The following is a 22,008-nucleotide window of genomic DNA, read 5'->3' as shown; positions in this document are numbered from 1 at the left end:
GGCACGGAATCTCATGGGAGTTAATGGGAATATTGAAAAAAGTAGAAAATAAGGCCCCGCAGCCCTTGCCTGGGCCTTGGCTAATTACATGCTGATGGATTGCCATTAGGGAAGCCATTCTGAGGGAGGTGCCACAACTACCCTTAGGGGTGTGTGTGTGGCACTTAAGAGCTGGGAGCTTTTGAAAAAGAACTAAAGAGGGGGCTGAAGATTTCGTTTTCTCCTCCTTCTAACTGTTGGTGTGGTAACTGGAGAGTTAAAGCCCTAAATTGTAGCCCTGAGATCTTGGTTGTTCAGGCTGACCTTTTGCTACCTGCCTCATAAGAGCTCTTCTTGGGTGATCCCCGTGAAACGGAGAGTGACGTAAGGGAGAGCTGCAGCTGTGGGATGAATTCAGCCCAAGAGGGAATCCGTGGCACCCCAGCTTCCCTGAGGCTGTGCAATCCCTGGCGCTTTGTAAAATGAGAATTATCAGAGATCAGGTGCAGGCAGGAGAACCTCAGCTGTCCGGAGTGACTGCCCTGATGCTGCCAGCGTGCAGCGCTGCAAAGTGCTCAGCCTTCCGCTCCCTACGTGGGAAAAGTACAGCAGAATTTATGTGGAGCACCAAATGGGAAGTCTGATCCTGGGTACCTGTAGGGCTGTCAGTTCACTGTGCTCATGGGTAGGATTTCCTCTTCCCAGATGCAGCTTCTTGGAGTATTTCCTCCCTGGAAAAGCCTTGAGATGTTGTATTACTGAGATTGCTATGTTGTGCCTTCCTTCCAAATTAAACAACTACTCAAACGGATTGATGTTTTGAGGACACAGATTTAGGAAAGAGGCTCTTGGATTTTTAGCTGATTATAATGGTCTTGATGCCGCCCTCTCGGGGGGTTCTGGCACTGGCACTTAGCTATGTTTAGGTCTTAAAGTATCCCCTTCAACATGGTATTTCACTGGACCACAGGGAATCGCCACAATAGTTTATAAATAGTCTAGAGCTTGAGCACAGCAGGACAAATCAGGGCCACACAAAGATTGTTGCACCTGTCCTTGGTAATAATTAAGAACAGGTACTCCTGCAGATGACGGTGGTCCCCCAAACCCCTGCTGCCTTGTCAGATACATGAGACCCCCAGGAGCTCCCCATCGAGGAGCTTCCTCGGGACTTTAAAGGGTTCTCCTTCTGTCCTCGCCCCTAAATGCTGCTGTTGAGCAGCCTGAGCTGCCTGCTGCCTTCCTCCCTCCTGACACCCAACTCTCCATTGCTTTCAGGATGAATAACTTGCGCTAATGAACAGCTTCAGAAGCTCAAGCCATTAAATGGGGTTCTCCGCTGCTCTGAGCAGAAAGTGTCCAGGAGCTTCTTACTCCTCAGTCTGCAGCTATGTACTGTGTGACTTGCCTGTTGGGTGTTTCAAGCGTATCTGTCTGTACCTCGTGGATATGCTTTCTTCTGCCCATCACAGAGGTGGTAGGAGGCGTAATTCCTTGTTATTTGTCGAGTGGGCTCTGATTGCCAGCTGAAAGGCAGAGATTGATAGAGAAGTCCCGTGCGGTGACAGCAGCTTTGCTCTCTTGGAAAGACAGGCTTTGCTAACAGCGCGTGGGCTAAAAGGGTGAAAGACTTCAGCCAAATCCATTGGTGTTGTGACTCTGTGGTTAATCTGACAGGGGACGAACGTAGGGAGAAAGAAAACCAGGCAATTTGTTAGGGTTCAGTGAAGTGCTAACTAGGAACAGCTCTTGGGAGAGAACTGAAGCACCTGGAAGTATGTGCCACTGAAACTCCTGCCTTATGCACAAAATTAGAAATGCTTTGTTGACTGCTCTTGGTTGTTTTTTTTTAAGATTTTAAACCTCAACTGCAGTTACAAATGAAACAAAGACTGAAACAGTCTGATACAACAAACGGATACAAGGAAACACAGAAATCCAGAGTGCCTGCAACACTGCGGGGACACTCTGAAAATAAAATTATTCCTGCCGCTGCTTTCTAAGCTCGCCGCTTGCAGGGGCGTTTTTCCAAAGGGGACCCTCCCCAGCCTGCAGGCTGGGCTGGGGGGTTGCCTTTGGGATCCTTGCTTTATAAAGAGAGAGTGGATTAAATCAATATTTCATTTCTTCGGGCTTGTAATTCCTCTTACATCAGCTGCCACATAAAGATTTTCCCCTATTTTCTTCCCCTCCTCCTCATCCTCATTTACTATGCACCAATAATTTCCCTTTGACGCTTTCTTGCCAGTCCTAGTGCCAGATGGCCCCGGTTCTGAGCTTCTCCCCTCTCTTGGGAGCGGCCCCCATTGTCAATGCAAAGGAGGCGTCGTGGCTTTGAACCCAAAGCTGGGACCCAAACTTCAGTCTCGGCATGAGGAGGAGGAGCTAACCCACTAATGCAGGAAACCATGCAAACAGCACACCCTCCCACTCATTGCCATTAAGGAAAAAACCCCTTCACTAAAGGCTGTTTTGCATTTTCCCCAATGGTCCATGTATAGAAATCTGCTGCAAATTTAATTCTCTCACCACCTGATTCCACTTCCCAGCCGCGAGGTTCCCTTTGTGTCATAAACTCAATTAGACATATGCATTTCACATCACGGACACAGATGTGAAAACAAAGTGCGCACGTACCTCGCTCTTCCTCCCTCCCTCCCTTCCTCCCTCCCTCTGTGTAGATGCACCTACAGCGGCTTTAAATCGATAAAGAAAGTGAATAAATCTGTTTAGGGCGCTAGCCCGCTACGCAGAACAAAATGTCCGGCTGCAGCGAGCGGCGCCAAGTTTCTGGTTGTGTTGGCGTAGGCTGCGACATCTTGGAAGTCAATAGGGTTTCCCCGGGTTTGGGCTGGACGACAGGGAGCCACTCCCCTGTTTCATTTCAGAGTGGCGTGGGGAGGGTCTTTGTGCGTGGGTTGGGTGCGTGCCCAGCACGCCGGTGCGTTAGCTGTAGGTGCTGAGGAATTTTCTAGCCGCACGAGTTGGCAGGCAATGAAAGGAGCGGGTATTAATTTCTCAGTGTACTGCTCGGAACGGCGGGGACGTAATTGCAAAGATTGACATCGAACCGTGTTTCTGTGCGCCACACAGCATGCAGCCCTGCCTTCTAAAAAGAAAATAGCCGAGTTTCTCTCCCTGGCTTGACTTTTCTACATTTTGTGTCCATTTGGGTTTGGAGAGGGACACAAGAGGTTTCGGCATTGAGCGGAGAGTTAAATTATGCAGCTGCAAGACTGCCAAGCCCTTCAGAATAGGATGCTTCGTTTAGATTTTCCACAATGCTATTGAAGTGCTTATTTTCCTCCTGAAGAGACACAAACAGATGCAAACTTCTGTAAACACTTTAGAAATGAATTCAGTGAGTTTGGCCTCTCAGCAGTGCTCAATAGCTGACAGAAAAATGTCTAATTAGTGCAAGTGGAAATAATAGGGCCACTTGGATTCCTTCCATCCTCCTCCAAGTCTACTTTTCCTAGGAACTCAAAGGCTCTTTTGTTTGGTAGGTCACCCTCTCTCAGGCTTTTGTGCTCTGATCTATTAAAGGAAGAAGGGGAGGAAAAAAAAATAGATTAGGCGATGCTCTGTGCTTAAATATATGGCCTGTTGATGAGCATTTCGAATGGCTGGTTTGCAGTGTCAGTTTACAGGTGCTTGGAGAGGGGGATTCCTCCATTGTTGGCCGGCACAAGCAGAGTTGTGCGTGCCCTGCTCCAGGAATCCTTTTCAAGTGCCATCCTCTTAGAAAATCCAACTCGGGCTCAGGAGAAAAAAGGAAATTTGTACAAATCCACCTCGCTGAAGTGCAAACAAGCTGGCAAATGCTTGCAACAGACCACTGCTGCAAGTCAGCCTTCGTGCTGTCTACTGCAGGCTCTTCTCCAAACGGTTGGACATGGGCTATCTCCTGCGCACCTCGGATGGTGGTTATGCTGCTCAAAATGAAGAACGAGTCTTGTTGTCAGATTGTGGGGCTCTGAGCTAAAAGCAAAGAGAATAGAAATGAAGCTGGGGAGGAGTCCAAGAAGCCTGAGCAGTGTCTAAAGCAGTTCATGGACACTGCTGTCTCTCTGGCTCTGCCTGTGTGTTTGCACAAGGAAGGCAAAGGAAAGAGACTGATCCTAAGACAAAAATGGGAGATAGCTGCCAAGCTTGATGTTTTAGTGTGGATTTGGAGAAAGTTTTCTTGGCAGTCTCTCATCCTCTGATGGTGCTGTGGGGCCTGATCTTCCTTCCCTTGTGTTGCTTTTACTCTGTCATGAGTGGAGTTACTCGCTGACATGAGTGAGATGGGAAACACATCCTTCTTCTGAGGAGGCTTTGTACAGTTTAAGGTGTTTTCCAATTTTTCTTTCCTCTGTGGTTGAACACTGCAAAACAGTATTCGATCATTGCCGGCTCCCAGGTGCTCAAGCCAGGCCGGGCAGCAGAAAGCCAGGCTCCCTGTAGCCAGTGTGAGACTGCTGAATGCTGGTGGCCATGAAGACCAGTCAGGTCAGGGAACCCATGAGGCTCCATAGCTGAAGAGATGGGTCTTTCCTTGCGGCCGATGGCAGATGTTCCAGTGAAACAATGACTGGATGCCATCCTCCCCATCCTATGTGACAAACCTGCAAAAAGGGAATCGCCTGGATGGCAGTGTGTGGAGCACCTCCTCGCTCCACCAGGCAGGAGTGCCAACCCGTGCCCACCATGGGAAGGGAGCAGTTTTTGGTAGATGTCCGCAGTCCGTGTGGACTTCTGCAACTGCGATGATGCTGTGTGCCTCCTCATGGCTGTCTTGGGTGGCCTTCTGTCCTCTTAACAGCACGCTATCTCAGGAGCTCCAGCTGATTCCCCATGTCGGTGTGATGGCTCAACCACTGTGGGAATCCAAGAGAGTTCATGCAGACTTAGTTGTCATTAAAGATGACCTGCAGGGGAAAAACATTGGACTCTTGGCCTATTTGCTTGTTTGTGGTGTACAAAGGAGGGGATGGCTTGAGCTCCATCTGGAACAATGGCTACAGTGACCATTTCCAGTCTTTCCAGACTCATGGTCCCCTTTTAAACTAATTGTTATTACTGCTAGTAATCTGTTGGACATGATTTAAATTCATTAAAAAAAAAGACCACCAAATGGTGTGGTTGCAAATACTAAACAACAGTTAGAAAGACCCCCCAAAAAATCAGGAATGGTATCTACAGCTCAAACAAAATAAACAGCTGGAACATTCCTATCTTAAAAACGAAAATATGATCAGCAACAGTTGTAATTATAGGTTATAATAAATCCTATCTGATCACTGCCACAAAGACTTTCTCCATTATGTAGATGCCTAGGAACATTAAGATTATAAGGTGAGTAGAAATTCTGAGCCTTTTCATTGCTAGTGAATATTTGCTTCTTGTAATGTTCAGTACTTCACTTGCTGTGCAACTGTGTAGCCACCTTAGAGCAAATAACTGAGGATATCCCGCCCGTTCTAAAACGGTACATGGGCAGCACTGTTGGGCAGAGTTACTAAAGATGAATATTTTCTGTAGGCAGTTCACGGAGCCTTTGCGAAGTGAGTTTCTCCAAGACTGCCCCATGGTGCTGGTGTTCTTTTCAGGTTTATTTGAAAGCCTCCATCACGGTCAAGGACTGCGTAACGGCAACTGCTCTTGTGTTCCTGGTTGACCGGTTCCTGTATTGGATTGACGCCTCCAGCAAACTTCTTCAGATCGCCAAGGGTCTGCACAGGCTGCAGCCCACCACGCCGATCGGTCCTCAGGTGCTCATCCGCCAGGCTCGCCTCTCCGTCAACACAGGTACCGCTCCGTTTTCGCAGCTCAAGCCCAATTAAGCACTACTTGACTTTGAAGAAGACACTTTGTCCCTTGCTGGGGATGACGTGCTTACGGCCCCGGTGCCGTCTTTTCAAATGCACAGCCCACTCCCAGCCCCCTTGAGCCCTCCCAGCTCCTCTCACTAGCACAAAGGGGCTGGTATAAAGGGTTTCAGAGCCAAAAGCAGGAGAGAAAATTGTGAAAGGGTGTGGAAAATACTAATTGGAGCTTTTGTTCCTTAACAAATCTTCCCCGCTGGTTTCAAACAGGGATATCTGAATTGCTATACTTCTGACCAAGGGCCTTTAAAAAGTAAATTAGAATCCTGGCATTTTCTCCGCACTGTCCCAGCTGCTTTTTTTTTTTTTTTCCAGTGGGACCACTTGACTATGCAAACAATGCAGCTTACAACCCCTCAAGGATAAACTGATTTTTTTAAAAAATAAATTCCATCATTCCTATAACATGAGCAACACCTGAAGGATTTTTAATGTATCTTCCCACTGTCCTATTGGGGAGAATAGAACAAAGCCAGAAAAACGTGCACTGAAAAACCCAGTTGAGGAATATTTTATTTGCAGAACAGAGAACTAGAAGTTCCGTGCACAGCCTTTTTTATTTGTGGGTGTGGACTTCTCGTGCTCCCATTGCCATGGCGTCTGCGTACTGGCACACTTCAACTGGTGGGCTAGTTCAGCCAACATACTGCTTCACTGGCTGGAGCAGCCTTCTTGAATTCAGCCAGAGCGTTGAGACAAAAAGAAAGGTTCAACACGAATCAAGCTGATCAAATTAGACCTTAAGGTGTCTCCCGCAGCCCATCAAGCCTGCCACAGGTGACTCCAGCCAAGCGACAAAACCTCTGAGCCGAATGACAGGGGGCTGAAAGGCAGGATCCCCACTTTGTGTTGCATGCTGCATCCTTTCTATATATTTTTTGGCTATATATTCTGTGCTTAAGATGGTAGAGAGCGACAGGGAGGCAGCATAGCCTGCGGCTACGCTTTCTGTGGTGGGACATCAAGTCAGTTGGCTTTGAGGTGCATTTGCAGTTTCCCCTCCCGGTGAGCTCCCCAGTGAGACCAAAATGGGTTTCCAAAACCCGTGTTTCCTTGGGACAGGAACCGTCAGCTCTGTTGCTGAAGAAGGCAGGATAGACTACTTTCTTCTGGAAGAGAAATAAGAGCAGGGAATCCCAACCCGTGGAGTGGCCAGCAGCTCAGCGCCTGCCCCAGTCTTGTTACCACCTCTTCTGCTCTGAATCCTGCAGCAGCCCAAGACCAGGAAGGAGCAGAGCGAGAAATGAGTGCCTGGAGCCACCTTCCTACACCGTGGGGCTTGGGTTTACTCTAAAACCAAACGTGCAGCCTTAGCCTCCCCTGTAAAGGTATCTGTTATTTTCTCCTCGTGGTCGGTTTGCTGAAGCTGCACTGCAGAATGTAGACAGCATGCACAGAAATTCAACAGAAATACTAGAGCTTGACTCAAGGAAGACTTTCTCACGTTTTAAGATTAAGCACTCTTCCAGGAATGTCTAGGGTGTTAAGTAAAACAGATATATATGTAATTTCATCTTACTTTGCAACCATATAGTATAGAACGTAGTGCATGTATGTTTATGACTATAGACAGGAACAAATCTATGTGCAGGTGATGTTGGGATGTGTGAGGTTAAATATCATACAGCTTCTCAGTGAGGTTTTCTGAAGTGAGTGTCCAGCTAGAAACAGTTGCCTCATCAGCCTTTTCTGCAATATTTGTGGTATATGTAGAATAGCCTGTGTCAGAGAGATTCCTGAGCATGAGGTAGCGTCTGCAGCACGTACTTAGCTGGAAAGTTTAGGCTAAGTGTGGGACACTGACAGTGCTGGGCAGAACAGTACAATTTGCAAGGACTTTCACTGATTAATATTTTTGTTCACTTCATGCTACGTGATACATTTTTATATTAATTTTCCTTTTTTTTTTTTTTAATTTTGAATCAGGTAAACTTTTAAAAGCTGAATATGTCCTCAGCAGCCTTATTAATGACAATGGAGCAACAGGTACGTATATATTTCTTTTCCAATTTCGTAGTTGCTATTTTGGTGGGATTTTTCATACTAATTTTAACAGTCACACGAGTTTGAATTACAGCCATTCTGACCTCATTAATGACTCCACATTTCTCTTTTCTTTACCATTCTTTGCTGCAATGTGGAAACTGCAACTTTGTTTTGAAACTTCCATAATTCATCTTGTCTCTCTTCACCTGGGTGGGAAAATATTCTGAATTGACAGCCTTCCTACTAATTTCTCTGCTCAGAGAATTTTAAAGGTGGACGAATTTCAGGCAATGGACTGAGGTAGAAAAGTAAGACAACTCCCTTCCGCCCCAAAAATCCAGCCTGTTAGAGAAATGCTTATCCTCCAAATTCACACTGATCCTACAAACAAAATGAATACTTTATTCTAGACCTGTAGCAGACTGCAGTGGAATTATTTAGTATCTTTTGGGGTTAAGAAAAAAAGAGAGTGAGTCCTGGTTCTTACAGCACTTTCTCCCATTGCTGGATAGACGTGCCAAACTGCAAAAATGGGATCATTCCTTAATGCACGATGATGTTTGTAGAAATTACTTCTTTTTTTTTTTTCCTTTCTGTCAAATGACTATACTGCTGGTCGTGTGGCTTGTTTCAGATCTGGAGAGATGTGTAGTATTTCTAATGGTACAAATTCATCACTTTTGACAGACATCCGTCATTATTATTTAGTCATGTTTTTGAGACAATATATTTTAGGGTTTTATATCTATTCTCCATTTTCTTAGCCTTCAGGGTTTATTTAGTCAATGCATTCAGGTTTCTCTACAACCGTGAAACTTAGAAAATTTAAGAAGCCTGCTGTGGATTTTGCTGGTTTGGTTTTATGTGAAACTGAGATTCTCACACAAGAAGGGCCTTCATGCAAGAAGGCTTTAAACAAAATACCAGCTATCACTATTAAAGTAGAACTGGCTATGCAAAACACTGCATCTCTTGAGATTATGCTTTTCTTTTAAGGTTCTTTTCATAATATTAAATGATAATACTTGTTTGTTTAATGTTGAAGATGTGTTGTTGAACAGATAACTGACGCTGAGAATTGCAGTGAAATGTTCACCACGCTTAGGAAAGCATAACGATTTTATTTCATGTTCTATTCTGAAATCCAGTATGGACTTGATAATGAATGACTTTGTGTAACTCATCATACTGCGTTAGCATGAAAACTTTTGGGTTAATCTTCATGAGATACAGATATCTGAAAAGAAAACGTGTTTTGCCAATGGTTGAAAGTATTTTGCTCTGCTGTATGTACTGGCGACAGCAAAGATATCCCATATTAATCCTTTTGGCTGGTTTTTGGTGGGACTCTGTACAATGTTTATATACAGTGACTTTTTGTTACTTCACAGAAGAGAGGTACCTTTCACCTTGTAGATTGTTTTTATGCTCTATATAGCTGTCACTCAAGCTACGTACTCGTACAGCTGTCTGCTTATATTCCGTAACTCACTGTCACTTTGTCATCTGACTGTAAGTCCCGACTCGAACCAGCCAAATTCCATGGGGAGAATCCTGGCAATTTACTGGGATTTAGGTTACCCTCAGAGTGACTTAAAATGACAGCAACATTTTTCATTCTCTACTGAGTTTCTCCACTCTTTCTGCAGGTACCTGGCGATATGCCAAGGAAAGTGATAGGATTCTCGTTCAGTCAGTCTGCTTACAAATCAGAGGACAGATTCTGCAAAAGCTTGGTAAGGCTTTTTTCTATAAACGCCTGCTCAAGGTTTTGCCCTATTTTTTTTTTTTTTCCTTTGCAATCAAGCTTTAAAATGGTACATCTGGCATATGTCAGAGTTTTAGCTTGTGCAGAACACCTGCCTGATGCCCATAACACAGCCACAGAAGATGAGTTGTATGCCCATCTGTTTGCAGCTTGGACCTAGAGCCATGTACCAAGCAAACACATTTTAGAAATTATCATTTTACTACTAATCTTACCAGAAGCCGAGGAGCGTTCTGAAATGTTGTTCCCTTTTTACCCTGTGCTACTCCGTGTTTGCTAATGCTTTGCCCAGTTTTGCTGTTCCCAAAGGTGTGCAGTGGTTTATCGCAGGTGCATCACAGCAATTTCCTCTCTCAAGACGAGAGTTTTCAGCATGATGGGCTTCTCTATTCAGGGCTTGGTATTTGAGGCCAACAGTCTTACTTTTATGCTTTTGATGTGACCTTTCACCTCCCATGACTGTTGAGCTGAAGTCTTTTATGACCATAAAATGTGTGTTTGTGCACAGCCAAAAGCTAAAGGAAACTAATAAATGTTCAGTGTCACCAAAGCAAAAAATGCCATGGTGTGGTTTTATACTGTTTTGAAGGCTCCTGACTCAAGGAGGTGTAAATTAAACTATTGAAAGCCATCTCTAGCAGTAATCTGCTTAGTGACTCTTTTTCTGATTTATTTCAGGGATGTGGTATGAGGCAGCAGAGCTGATTTGGGCTTCAGTTGTGGGATATTTCAAACTTCCTCAACCAGATAAAAAGGTAGTATTTCCTTTTCACGCTGGATATCCTGGCCAATCTAATAATCATTCCGGATTATCTTTTGTTGACTTCAGAAAAGTCTTTTAGCAATAATGTTTCAATTACGCACCTCAGACAAGGTTAACGCGCAGGACAAATACTCTAGCTGAAGTCTGTGTTGCACATTGTTTCCGCATGCATACACATACTTATGGACACCTTTTTTCCTCCGGGGGAATGAAAGTAATAGTTTTCATTAAGCACAATCATCTGAAGTGAACCATCACCTAGGATGTCACAGGTGCCTCTGACAAGGACAGACTAATCCCAGAATGCAGCCATAGATATTTTTATTTTATTTATTAGGACTAAGGCATTTTTTTTTTTCCTAGTAACCAAGCATGTCTATATAGACAGGAGCTGTGCTACACTATCTGTTGTGGGTGATGGATATTCCCTGGCACTGCAGTATCTGAAGACCTTGCAACAGACACTGTATCTGCCTTTAACACCTTTGTGAGGCTTGGCCGCGCTAATCTTCCCGCTGTAGATGAAGCAACAGTCACACCGTGTGTCCGTAGCTAAACAGGAATGTGAACCTAAGTCTTGCAAGTCCTAGGGTGATGCTTTAAGAAGTTTTGTAATTGTATCCCAGCACAAGATATACCTCAAAACCAGACCTTGTCACCTCTCCTCTGCCATACATTAAAGCTTGACCTCAAGCTCAGAAAATTTCTATGGGAGCAAAGATGTGTAGTGAATTTTGCAGAAAGCACACAGATACTTCCTGGTGTTCTTAACTATTTAGCTGGGCAGACCCTTAGCTAGCACGTGTAGATCAAATCTGTCAGAGGGAGAGTGAGTTAGCAAGTTCATAGATTTATATGTTATATGTTCATGTCTTGTTTTTTAATTGGTTCTATAGAACCAATTACAAATTACCAAAAAACCTTCAATTATCTCAACACCAAGAACTCTTGACTTTTGTCCAACTCTGTTTATTTGGTTTTTAAACAGTGCAATAAGCTATGGAAATAGTTAAAAAAGATGCTTGTTCTCTTAGGCTATGCACAATGAGCATTTATTCTGTCATCACTCTAGACATCTTCACCCTGGGTTTTTTAGACTGGGATCAATGGGGCAGTTCTTAAACAGAAATTTTTTGTCTTTTCTGAAAAACAACAGTAAAACAGATTGAGTCTTTATTTCAGGTATTAGCCTGAAATTAGCCATTAGCCAAGGGCTTAATGCAGGTTTTGATGATATCATGAGACTTCACTTTCATTGTCACAAACAGCACCTTGGGAAAACGCAGTGCTAAGGAAAATGCAATGCCGTTTAAGTTGCAAGTTTAGGATTCATGAAACCTAGAGCTGCGGGTAAGAGGGATAGCTGCCACTCATCGAAACTCATATGTATCCACCAGGCTACACTTTCTGCAAGTTGAAGATAATAAAACCCTACCAAGATGACATCTCTGAATTTCTTAGCAGTTGTCCTGGTTTCTGCTTCTCTTCAGATCCTGTTTGTTTGTTTTCTGGTTTTTTTTCTGGTATGTTCTACACAGAACCTACTTTATTTGTGAGCAGTAAAATTCAAAATACAAGGGAGAAAACGCTGTGATAATTTTCCATTTCTCTTTCAGGGAATTGCTACTTCCTTGGGTATTATGGCCGACATCTTTGCTTCCATGAATGAGAAGGATTATGTACGTTTTAAAAGCAATGCTGAGATTGACCTGGTAAGACTTGGTTTGGTATTTGTGTGTGTAGATTCTTCAGATGGAAGAAGGCAACATGTGTATTTTGTTGTCACAAATTCACCCACACTTTGTTCTTCCTCCAGGTCCTCTCCTGTGCTGAGAGGGCTGAAGAAACTTCCGTTGCTCCTGGTGAAAAAACTCCTTAGCACTTAGATGGAAGAATGCCTTGCTTCAGGAAAAAGAATATGTTAAGAGTATTTACAGAGTGTGTATGTCTGTGTCTGTGTAATATATAGAGTATTTATAAGGTCAAAAAGTGACGTACTGATGGCAAACCTGAGCAAAAAGGCTCCTGCAGAAACAGACGTGGCTGTTGTTAAGATGGGATGTCGCACTCTGTCAAAGGTCTCAGAGAGCTTAGGGAACCTACAACAGAGAAAAAACGAATCCCAGCCTGCCTTTCTTCAGCCTAACAGGGTGGCTTACCAGGTAGACCCATCTCTATGAAAAGAAAGCCTTTGAAATGACACTTTCCCTCTTGTTTTTTTCATTTCACTAGAGCCTTCTCCGAGAGTTCAGTCATCGCTTATTGTCAGCTGCTGAGGCCTGCAAGCTAGCAGCAGCCTACAGCCAGTACACCCCGCTGTTTGTCCTCACAGCCGTGGTAAGTATTAGCCTTCATTCTGCAAGTGGTATGTGTAGAAGAGAAGAGTCCAGGCTATTAAATTTGGCTCTAATCCGGCTTTCAAACATTGCATCGTACAGGGTATTGTGTCTGTGTTGTGGGTATGATGCTATATGTTGCTCTGAACTCCAGTCGGAAGCTGAGCAGATGGGCGGAAAGCAGTATCTGTCCACAGAGTGAGGATGGGCTTTCAAGTCCATCTGGGAATGCTGCTTCTCTGATAGCTACAGCTATATTTCAAAGGAAAAAGAGCGATATTATTCCCTCCGGGAAACACAGCAGCAGGCACTTAGAGCTGACGTTTGCTTCAAATCGTATAAGGGAAAGAAACATAGTTTTTCCTCCCTTTATTTCTCTCTGACAGAGGTCCAGGGTTTTAATTCCTTCGTTCTTCTTTCTTCTCCTCCCAGAACATCCGCGGGGTGTGTTTGCTGTCCTATAGTCACTCTAAGGACTGTCCCCCAGAAAAGAGAATGTTCTACTTGTCCGAAGCCAAAGAATCCTTTGAGATCGGCCTCCTCACCAAGAACGAGAAGAGTCCCGTCACCAGCAAGCAGGAGCTCCATAGTTTTATTAAAGCTGCTTTCTGCCTCACAACCGTGCATCGATGGCTCTACGGGGAGAGCGAGAACCTCCATGAGGTGAGTCAACTGTGTAGAGAAGCCATGGGAAAACTGCATTCATACAGCACTTCCTCTACAGAAGAGGAAGAGAAAGGAATGCTTGCCAAAGAGATCATGTCTGTGATCACATCCGTGAAGAAGCGCCTGCGAGTGGGAAGCTTCCCTAATTCTGATGCCAGGTCTTACGTTCCAGACAGTTATAAAGGCACAGTGGAAAAACCTATTCTGCAAGGGGAAGCCAACTTTGAGAAAATCCTTGCCATGCATTCTCAGCATCATCTGTCAGTGTGTGAAGTGTTTAAAAATACTTGCAGGATTCATGAAACCACACCAGGAGAAACCCAAGCGGGAGCTTGTATCACAACCTTAAGAACAGAAACCAAAAACATGGACACTGTGTGTACTACTGAAAAAATAGTGTACCAGAGGAAGGGCACTGTGAAAATGCTGAATTCACCAACCGCAGGAGGTAGCTCAGAGAGACTCAGTGTCCAGAGAAATAAATACAGTGGTTCTGATGGGATGAAAATTTCCTTCGATGAAGAGATTGAGCCATTAAAAATAGAAATAAATGGTGAAAACAGTGATTTCAGCAGATGGCAAAACACGAGTCAAACCACTACTTCTGAGAGCTCTTGGTGCCAATTGTCAAAATCAAGTTACTCCTCCAGCTGGGAGGACCTGAACTGTGATAGCAGCAAAGAGTCTCCCAGGGAAGGGCAGCAGCAGGAAAAGGGCTCAGTGGCAGAGGAATGTTGCACAACACAATCTGATGAAAATGGTCAAGCAGCATACTTGTGCTCATTGCCTCCCAGAGCCTGGCATCCTTCTCCACGAGAGCCTCTACAGAGCTGCTGGGGATCTCCTCAGCCTTCCTTAGAGGTAGCTACACCCCTAGCTGGGAGGCTGGGAGAGAAGGCCTCTCTTCGCAGAGAAGAGCTGCGGGAGGGAGGACACCGTGGAAAGAGCTCATCAGAAAAGGAAGCAGAGGAGGTGAACGACGCGGTTCCTTCCCTCTCCACCACTTACTCTGTTCCTGCCAGCCCAGAGGAGGAGGAGGAGAAGTCCTCCTCCCGGGTGGAGCTGGGCTGCAGGATCAAGGACAGTGGCAGGGAGGGCGGCACCGCCCCTGTGGCCTGGCCTCGGAGCCAGTTTGTGTGGGTCTACTCAGAAGGAGAAACTGGAGATAGCACAGAGGACCCCTCATTTGAGGCACGTCCCCCCACAAATGGGGATGCATCTGTACTACCAACGAGCATCGAGGCGAAAATGGTCAGTGACTCCTCTGTGCACAATCGGCTGAGGAAATCTGCCGTGGTGGGAAACGGGTTTCTCAAAGTGCCTGAAGTTGACACCCAAGTGGAAACGATAGATGACACTGAATTTGATTTCATCAGTGTTGGAGACGTAGTAAACAGTTATCCTACGGCATCCGTTCCAGAGCATCAAACAACTGCTGGTGCACCAACAGCTTTGCCCTCAGGGGGAAAGATGTCCATAACCAAGCACTTTGACTGTGCCACTACTGAAGAAGATGAAGAAAAGTCTCAGGACGTGGTGAGCAGCAAGAGACAAGCCAGTTCATATCTGAGTTCATGGTACGAATCGTCACAGATGCCCAAGAGTTCCCCTGAAGGTCCGTTTCTGAACCCAAGGGGAAGTGATTTTATCTTCATGCCTGGGAGCACAAAGGAAGAAATCCTTGACGCTCGATTTCTGAGGGACGATGATTACATGCAGCTTCTGGCCGGAGTAGAACATAATTGGCTTGTCCAGCGACTGACGCCTACTGGAATTTTTAAGTCTAAACAGCTTCGTAAAGCATACTGTAAGTTTCCACACAGCGATGGGTGTTTTCACACAGCGTTAGGTACTGCCACAGAGAACAGTCTTGACTTAGGCTTTTTAACATAATGTTTTAGTCACCATTTATTAGGATTTTGTTGTTGTTGTTGTTGTTTTATGAGTTTTTGTATAAGAATTTTAGCAATGGAAGAACGCTCCCTTGAACCATTTTCTCCTATTCCTTCCTACCCATTTGCATACCAGTCACAACTTCATGGAAATGGGCTCCATGTCCATTCCCACGCAGTCCCTCCTGCTTCAATCGCTTCATGCAAGGGGTGACTTAGACTGCTTGAACTCCCTGTGCCCTTCTACCTTCATCAAGCCCTTTCTACCCCATTACTTGAGTGTCTGGTTTTGTCGCCCATTTAGATTGCACACTTTGTCCCTGCAAACTGTGTATTTAAAATAATGATCATTAGGTTAATTATAAATAACAGCCATACCTTAATATGCAGAGACTCGATCAATATACTAAGAAATGCAGAAGCTAAGAGCAACAGCACCGTAGGCTGCCTCATAGAGCTCATTAAGTAAAATGCACTTAGGGCTCATCCCATCTTGCATGTCTCAAGCCTGTTTAGCAATTTTTTGTCCTTAACGTAAAATATCCAACTCTGCACCTAGATACCTCTTAGCATATATTTTATAGCTGCCTACGTTGCTTTCAGAGAAGCCTAGATATCTTATGTCCTGGTGTCCTGGTTTCAGGCAGGGTAGAGTTAATTTTCTTCATAGAAGCTAGCATGAGAAGCTGGACTGTCCTTGACTACTTAGCAACAACTCAAAACATCAGCACTTTATCAACTTTTTCTCATCCCCAATCCAAAACATAGCCTCATGCTAGCTTCTATGAAGAAAATTAACTCTACCCTGCCTGAAACCAGGACACCTGGGTGCTGATTATGTCATCCCTCAGCACAGGCTTAGAGCAGTCCTGTGGAATTGTCCGTTCTACTTGTGGTGTTTTCTTTTTGTAGCTGCTCTTCTTTTAAAATACTCAAAGAAATCAGGGCTCTGGACAGGCCAAGAAACGGCTGTATTCATTGGGGACTACCTGAACGTGGCAAATGAAGGCAAACAGAGAAGTGCATTTTGGATACACTTCCTGCACCAAGAAGAAAGCCTGGGAAGGTATTGCTCAAACCAGTTTCTGAAACAAAATGGTTATCAACGCTACTTCTGTGTAAATATGAGTGAAAACTGTCTGGTAAGATTAGTCTTGTACCTATCATTCAGCTAGTCCCGTTATGTCAGACAGGAGCTTTTATCAGGTATTTTCAGAAGACAGTACAAGTTTTACTTGGACAACTACAGAAATCATAGTCACAGTGGGAGAAGATTGATTCTTTAGTCTGTTTCAACGTAGTTTACATTTGGTTAAATTTTGACTGATTTTCTGGAGCAAGAATGTTTTATGGCTTTCCCAAATCTCCTGGGCATTTTGGCAGTCTTCCCCATCACTCCGTGTAACCCTTTACTTTTTAATTTGTGGGAAGAATAAGCCACTTCACTGTTCTCTTTTAACAGCCACGTTAGTGTTCGTTTGCTTATGACAGCTCTTAGGCCTGACTTCACCTTTGTCCGTGCTGGGATAATTTCATGGGAGCTTGAATGTTGCTTCCTTTTTGTTTGGCCTCTAGTTTTGCATTAGAGAGTTAGCAACATAGATATCTCTCTATATTTATCTCACAATTCCTGTAGGCAGAAAGGTGTTTCAGTTGCTTGCTTTCATTTTAGCAGCAAGTTTATGCAATGGATGCATCTGCTCTGGAAGCAGGGTTAAAATCACCTGTTTGCCTGATAAAGGCCTCTGCATCAGGAGAGCTCTGCTAACTGCTAATTGCAGATTTGGGTTTGTTATTACGAGTAGCTTATGAATTATTACGGATTAAGAACAGTATTTTCAGTACCTTCAGAGTCAAGAAGAGCTGACTTCAAACATTCCGGTGTTATGAAACCCCCATCCTAGGATTTGATTGATCAGTACAGCATTTTATGCTTGTAAGAGCTATAAAAGAAAAAAACCCACAACTTAAACCACTGCCATTTTAAATGCATCACCAACAGCTGGCTTTGCTTCTGAACAGCCAGGCTCTGCTTTGTAGTGATGTTTCTGCATCACGAGTGGGGCTTTCCAAGTGCAGTCTGCTGCAAGTCTCGCTACACCACACACTTCTCTTTTTGTTTAGGTATGTTGGGAAAGAATACAAAGATGAAAAAGGACTTCTTCATCATCTCAGTGATGTAGAACGGCAAATGACTGCCCAGTACTACGTGACGGAATTCAACAAAAGGCTGTATGAGCAAAAGGTGCCTACCCAAATCTTTTACGTCCCATCGGCAGTACTCCTGGTAAGAACTGTCTTCTGATCAATACAAAGGAAGTGATGGGAAGAGTGTCTTGGGTCAATTTTTATTTTAAAACACAAGCAGTTAGGCCACCTGTAGATGACACGCTATCATTCATGTGATCTTACCTGGTAGCTGCATTTGCTTATTTCAGGACAGAAGACACTTACCTGCGGAGCTCCAAGTTCATGGGTGCACGGGCAGAAAAGATGCCATGTAGTGTTAGAAGTCAGAAAGTCACTTGTAAATGAAGCCCAGCAGCTACCCAGCCTTTTATATCATCTAACAGTGTATGAACATCTGTTTTCAGGGGTAGTTATGAAATCTGAGCAGCAAAGTGGCCCATTTTGCGCACCACAGAAATGTCTAAATCTCAGTAGAACCTGGCAAGTGAGGTTCTTGCAGACAAAATGATTTGCTGCAGGACAACTTTGAGGCCTTTTCTGCAGGATGCTGAATTTAGGGAACACAGGGCTGGAAAGGACTCATCAGATCCAGTGCCCTGATATCACAGGCAAAACCCCTGCATAATCATTTTTAATACTCATTAAGACCTATCTTAAAAGCAACCCTGTTGTGTTATGTTTTAATCTTCATTGCTTCCGATAAGAAACCATTCTAGAGCTGCTCTCTTGATGTCTGGAAACTTTCTGCTCTTTTCTAACCTACAATTAGTCAACTTGTATTTATTGTCCTGCTCACAACTCCTTTGAGGCCTAGATTTAAAGAAGGAGCAGCAACAACATCCCCTCATAGCCTCTGTTCTTTAGGCTACGGAAGCCAAGCTTGTTTAGTGTCACCTCAAGATACAGGTCTCTCTTCCCTGGTTCATCCGTGAAGTCCTGAGCCTGTTCTCTGAATTCACAATCCTTAAATATTGATGATCAGAATTGTACAGCGTTCCCCTGAAACCCCTCCACGCCTTCTGCAGAGGCAATAGGAATCCTTACCCCTAGCGAGACCTGCATTCTTCATGGCCTTATCACACTGGCAGCTCAGTCATCCGTCAAATGGCTATCACAAAAAGCTCTTTTCCTCAATAACAACCCCTTAGCATAGAATAGGACACCTTTAAACCATGGACAACTTTAAACCACGGTTCAATTAACTTGTTGACACAACCTCACCTCTGATCCAATGCCCTACAGCCTGCTGCTTTTCTGCTTGTCCCTGACGGCACAACCAGTATCTATCTCAATGCCTGTGCCTTCCCTGCAGCCGTGCATATGTCGAGGGGTGAAGAAAGGCTGGTGGAATTGGCAGGGCCATGAGCTTCAGCGAGGCCACGGATCCATCAGCCACCTCTCACCGAGGAGCATTTCTGTTCCTCCATCCCAGTGGTCCAGCCTTGCAGATGGGCTGCGGAGAGCCACAAGAGCCGAGTGGCTGAGAGCTGGCTTGGATGTGGATTTATCTGAGAGGGCCTGGGAGGATGGGGCAGCAAAGTCATGAGAATTTCTCTCTTGAGTGGGTTGAAAAAACAAGGAGCTTGATGCTAAAAGTTTCAAGAAAAAGCACTTCGCAGTTAGTCTGTTTAAACAACAAAAACCAGATGCTAATATACCCAGCACTCAACCAAAGCAACAGCCACTTTTGATCATGGGAGATGCTTGTCTGCCCGCTCAGTTTTGAACACGTGGAGTTTGTGGCGTTAGACAGGCCCCCAAGTCTTAACACACGGGTCATACTGGCCTTACGTGTTTCAGGTAACTGTAGCCAGGACAGCTTTTGCTTCTCCCCTCTTTCTTCTGCATGATGGTTGTGAGGACAGCTTGCAAAGCTGCCAGACAAATGGCTCTGCTGTGCCAGCACCCAGCCTGATCGTTAGAGGTAGGAGCCGCATCTGGGTGTCCTGGCACAGAGGTTAAAGCTGACATCCAGCCCCCAGCGAGAAAGTAAAGGATCTTTTCTTTATTCTTATGCTTAACTTTCCATTTGACTTGCGTTTCAGATACGGAGAGGTACCCTCCACAGTACAGCACTGAACTCACTGTTTTGTTATGAGTAGGTATATGGTAGCATGCTATGTATATGTCCTGGTTTCAGCCAGGATAGAGCTGGTTTTCTTCACAGAAGCTAGTGTGAGACTGTGTTTTGGATTTGGGATGAGAAACTGTTGATAATGTGCTGATGTTTTGGGTTGTTGCTGAGCAGTCAAGGACAGTCCAACTTCTTGTGCTGGCCTGCCAGCGAGCAGGCTGGGGGTGCACGGGGAGCTGGGAGGGGACACAGCCGGGACAGCTGACCCAGACTGGCCAAAGAGATATTCCCTACCATACGACGTCATGCCCAGTACATAAACTGGAGTGGGCCGGGGGGCGGAAATCGCTGCTCGGGGACGGGCTGTCGATCACGGGGTGGTGAGCAATTGCTGTATTGGGCATCGCTTGTTCTTGTACATTCCTTTGTTGGTATTATCACTGTTGTTCCCTTCTTTCTTTCTGTCCTATTAAACCGTGTTTATCTCAAGCCACGAGTTTTGTTCCCAATTCTCTTCCCCTGCCCCACTGTGGGAGGGGGAGTGAGCGAGCGGCTGCGTGGTGCTTAGTTGCCGGCTGGGGCTAAACCACGACAGTATATTACTGTTCCTGTTAGCCATTCTGGCACTAGATCTGGCTCTATGCCACTCACTAATAAGGCCTAAATGAGAGTCTGGCATCAGCACTTACAAGTCTCTGAACATAGAAATGACTAAAAAAAACCCCAAACCCTCCCACTGGTTATTTACACACTGAAGAAGGATGAGTTGCAGGTTTACGCAAATCTTTTCAGCTTTCTAGCTTATTCTTTAGACATAGTCTCCTGAAAAAAGTTACCTATTTGCTGGACAAACTAGACATTTCTAGAATTCGTTGCTCGTGGAGTTTGCCCTGTCAGGCTGATTTTGTGTTGGATCTTGTACCACCCTTTGTTCTAGTTAAGTGTGAGCTCCACATCTAAACAGCCCGTGTTTTGAATCAGCAGTGGATTAACATGAAGAGTCTTCCCATCCGTCTTACGCATGGAAAGTTCTAGAGGGCAAAACAAGGCTTCACTTAGAGGAGCTTTAGTGTCCTTGTTTTCACATCTGTGCTCGCATGACTGTCATTACCACTCGCTTTTCAGGTACTGGAAGACAGAACTATAAAAGGATGTGTGACTGTGGAGCCCTACATCCTTGGGGAGTTCGTGAAGCTGTCCAATAACACGAAGGTTGTAAAGAACGAGTACAAAGCCACCGAGTACGGTCTGGCCTATGGCCATTTCTCCTATGAGTTCTCCAATGGAACAGACGTTGTTGTTGATCTGCAAGGTTTGTATTACAGTGAACTTCATTTCTTGCCTGTCCTCTCATGTTGCAGAATATGCTATATAAAGGACGTACTGTCTCTAAATGACATAAAGTGAGGGAGGTATGTGCAGGGATGTTTTCGCCTTGAGCAGTGCTCTTGTTCTCCGCTGCACCACAGCAAGAGCACGTGAGCCGCATGCTCCCAGGTGTGCCACAGCTTCATGCCACGGAGTGATCTGCATCCGATTAGCCTAAAGCCAGTCTGCAAGGATGTGTCTTGTGGAACCATCTAAAGGAGAACCACTAAAAGAGGCAGCAGGTTTTGTCATGCTTCTTCCTTCCTAAAAGTGGCAAGCCTAAAAAGAGGTCCCCTAATCAGCTAATGGAGAACTGAGCTCTTTGGTTAAGAGCTCAGGATAAAACCTTTCAGCCTCCACCTTTGGCACACAGGTATCTTTGGGATATTAATTTCTTTAAATATTCGTTACTTACCTCTTAGGGTTCTGCTTTTGCTGACATAGGTGCAAACTGGGAATCACTGAGATGGCATTAACAGAGCCAGGCAGGCAGTCCTGAGTACGACAATACAAAAGCTCTGATGTTCAGTACCAAAATGTATCCTTTCTTCCACAGGTTGGGTGACAGGTAACGGGAAAGGCATCATCTACCTCACAGACCCCCAGATTCATTCTCTTAGTAGCAAAGATGTCTCACGCTCCAACTTTGGGAAGAGAGGAATTTATTACTTCTTTAATAGTCAACACGTGGAGTGCAATGAAATCTGTCGCTGCCTTTCTCTAACAAGACCCTCAATAGATCTGCCAATATAGACTCGCACAAGAGAGTCACACAAAGAATGACCCATAAGCCGGACAGTATTTCACCCTACACACCTTGAGGAGAATATTGTCTTTGTGAGAACAGAGCCACTGAGACGATACCCACGTGAGTCGGGTCAGTTGTTACCTGCATGGGTATGGCAAGTCCTGGTCTTTGCATCCAGGCTGGTAATACCATGTTACCCTCTTGTGTACCATCTGAACCTTGTGTTGTGACAGCCATCTGTAAGAATTAACAGAAGAACGTAAGAAGAGTAAGAAAAGAGCCTCCTAAATTCAGCTAGAGGTGTACTACAAGACTGTATAAACTTCTAATCCATTCAGACCCGGTAAGGGCAACAGGCACCATCTGCT

At 44.9% G+C, this 22,008-nt stretch overlaps 1 protein-coding gene across 1 annotated transcript in view; it reads left to right on the top strand.

Moving 5' to 3' along the window:
• Nucleotides 1-21,645, top strand: part of ALPK1 (alpha-kinase 1) — a 30,812-nt gene extending 9,167 nt beyond the window's left edge. The window contains exons 3-13 of the mRNA XM_010293143.1: nucleotides 5,574-5,772; nucleotides 7,776-7,835; nucleotides 9,485-9,571; nucleotides 10,282-10,358; nucleotides 11,983-12,078; nucleotides 12,599-12,703; nucleotides 13,135-15,175; nucleotides 16,173-16,326; nucleotides 17,385-17,547; nucleotides 20,650-20,836; nucleotides 21,449-21,645. Of these exons, the coding sequence (XP_010291445.1) occupies nucleotides 5,574-5,772; nucleotides 7,776-7,835; nucleotides 9,485-9,571; nucleotides 10,282-10,358; nucleotides 11,983-12,078; nucleotides 12,599-12,703; nucleotides 13,135-15,175; nucleotides 16,173-16,326; nucleotides 17,385-17,547; nucleotides 20,650-20,836; nucleotides 21,449-21,645 (3,366 nt within the window). The remainder of the gene's footprint in view (nucleotides 1-5,573; nucleotides 5,773-7,775; nucleotides 7,836-9,484; nucleotides 9,572-10,281; nucleotides 10,359-11,982; nucleotides 12,079-12,598; nucleotides 12,704-13,134; nucleotides 15,176-16,172; nucleotides 16,327-17,384; nucleotides 17,548-20,649; nucleotides 20,837-21,448) is intronic.
• Nucleotides 21,646-22,008: the final 363 nt, after the last annotated feature.

Source organism: Phaethon lepturus, unplaced genomic scaffold (assembly GCF_000687285.1).
Source record: "Phaethon lepturus isolate BGI_N335 unplaced genomic scaffold, ASM68728v1 scaffold25248, whole genome shotgun sequence".
NCBI lineage: Eukaryota > Metazoa > Chordata > Aves > Phaethontiformes > Phaethontidae > Phaethon > Phaethon lepturus.
This window is presented reverse-complemented; position numbering and strand designations above follow the sequence as displayed.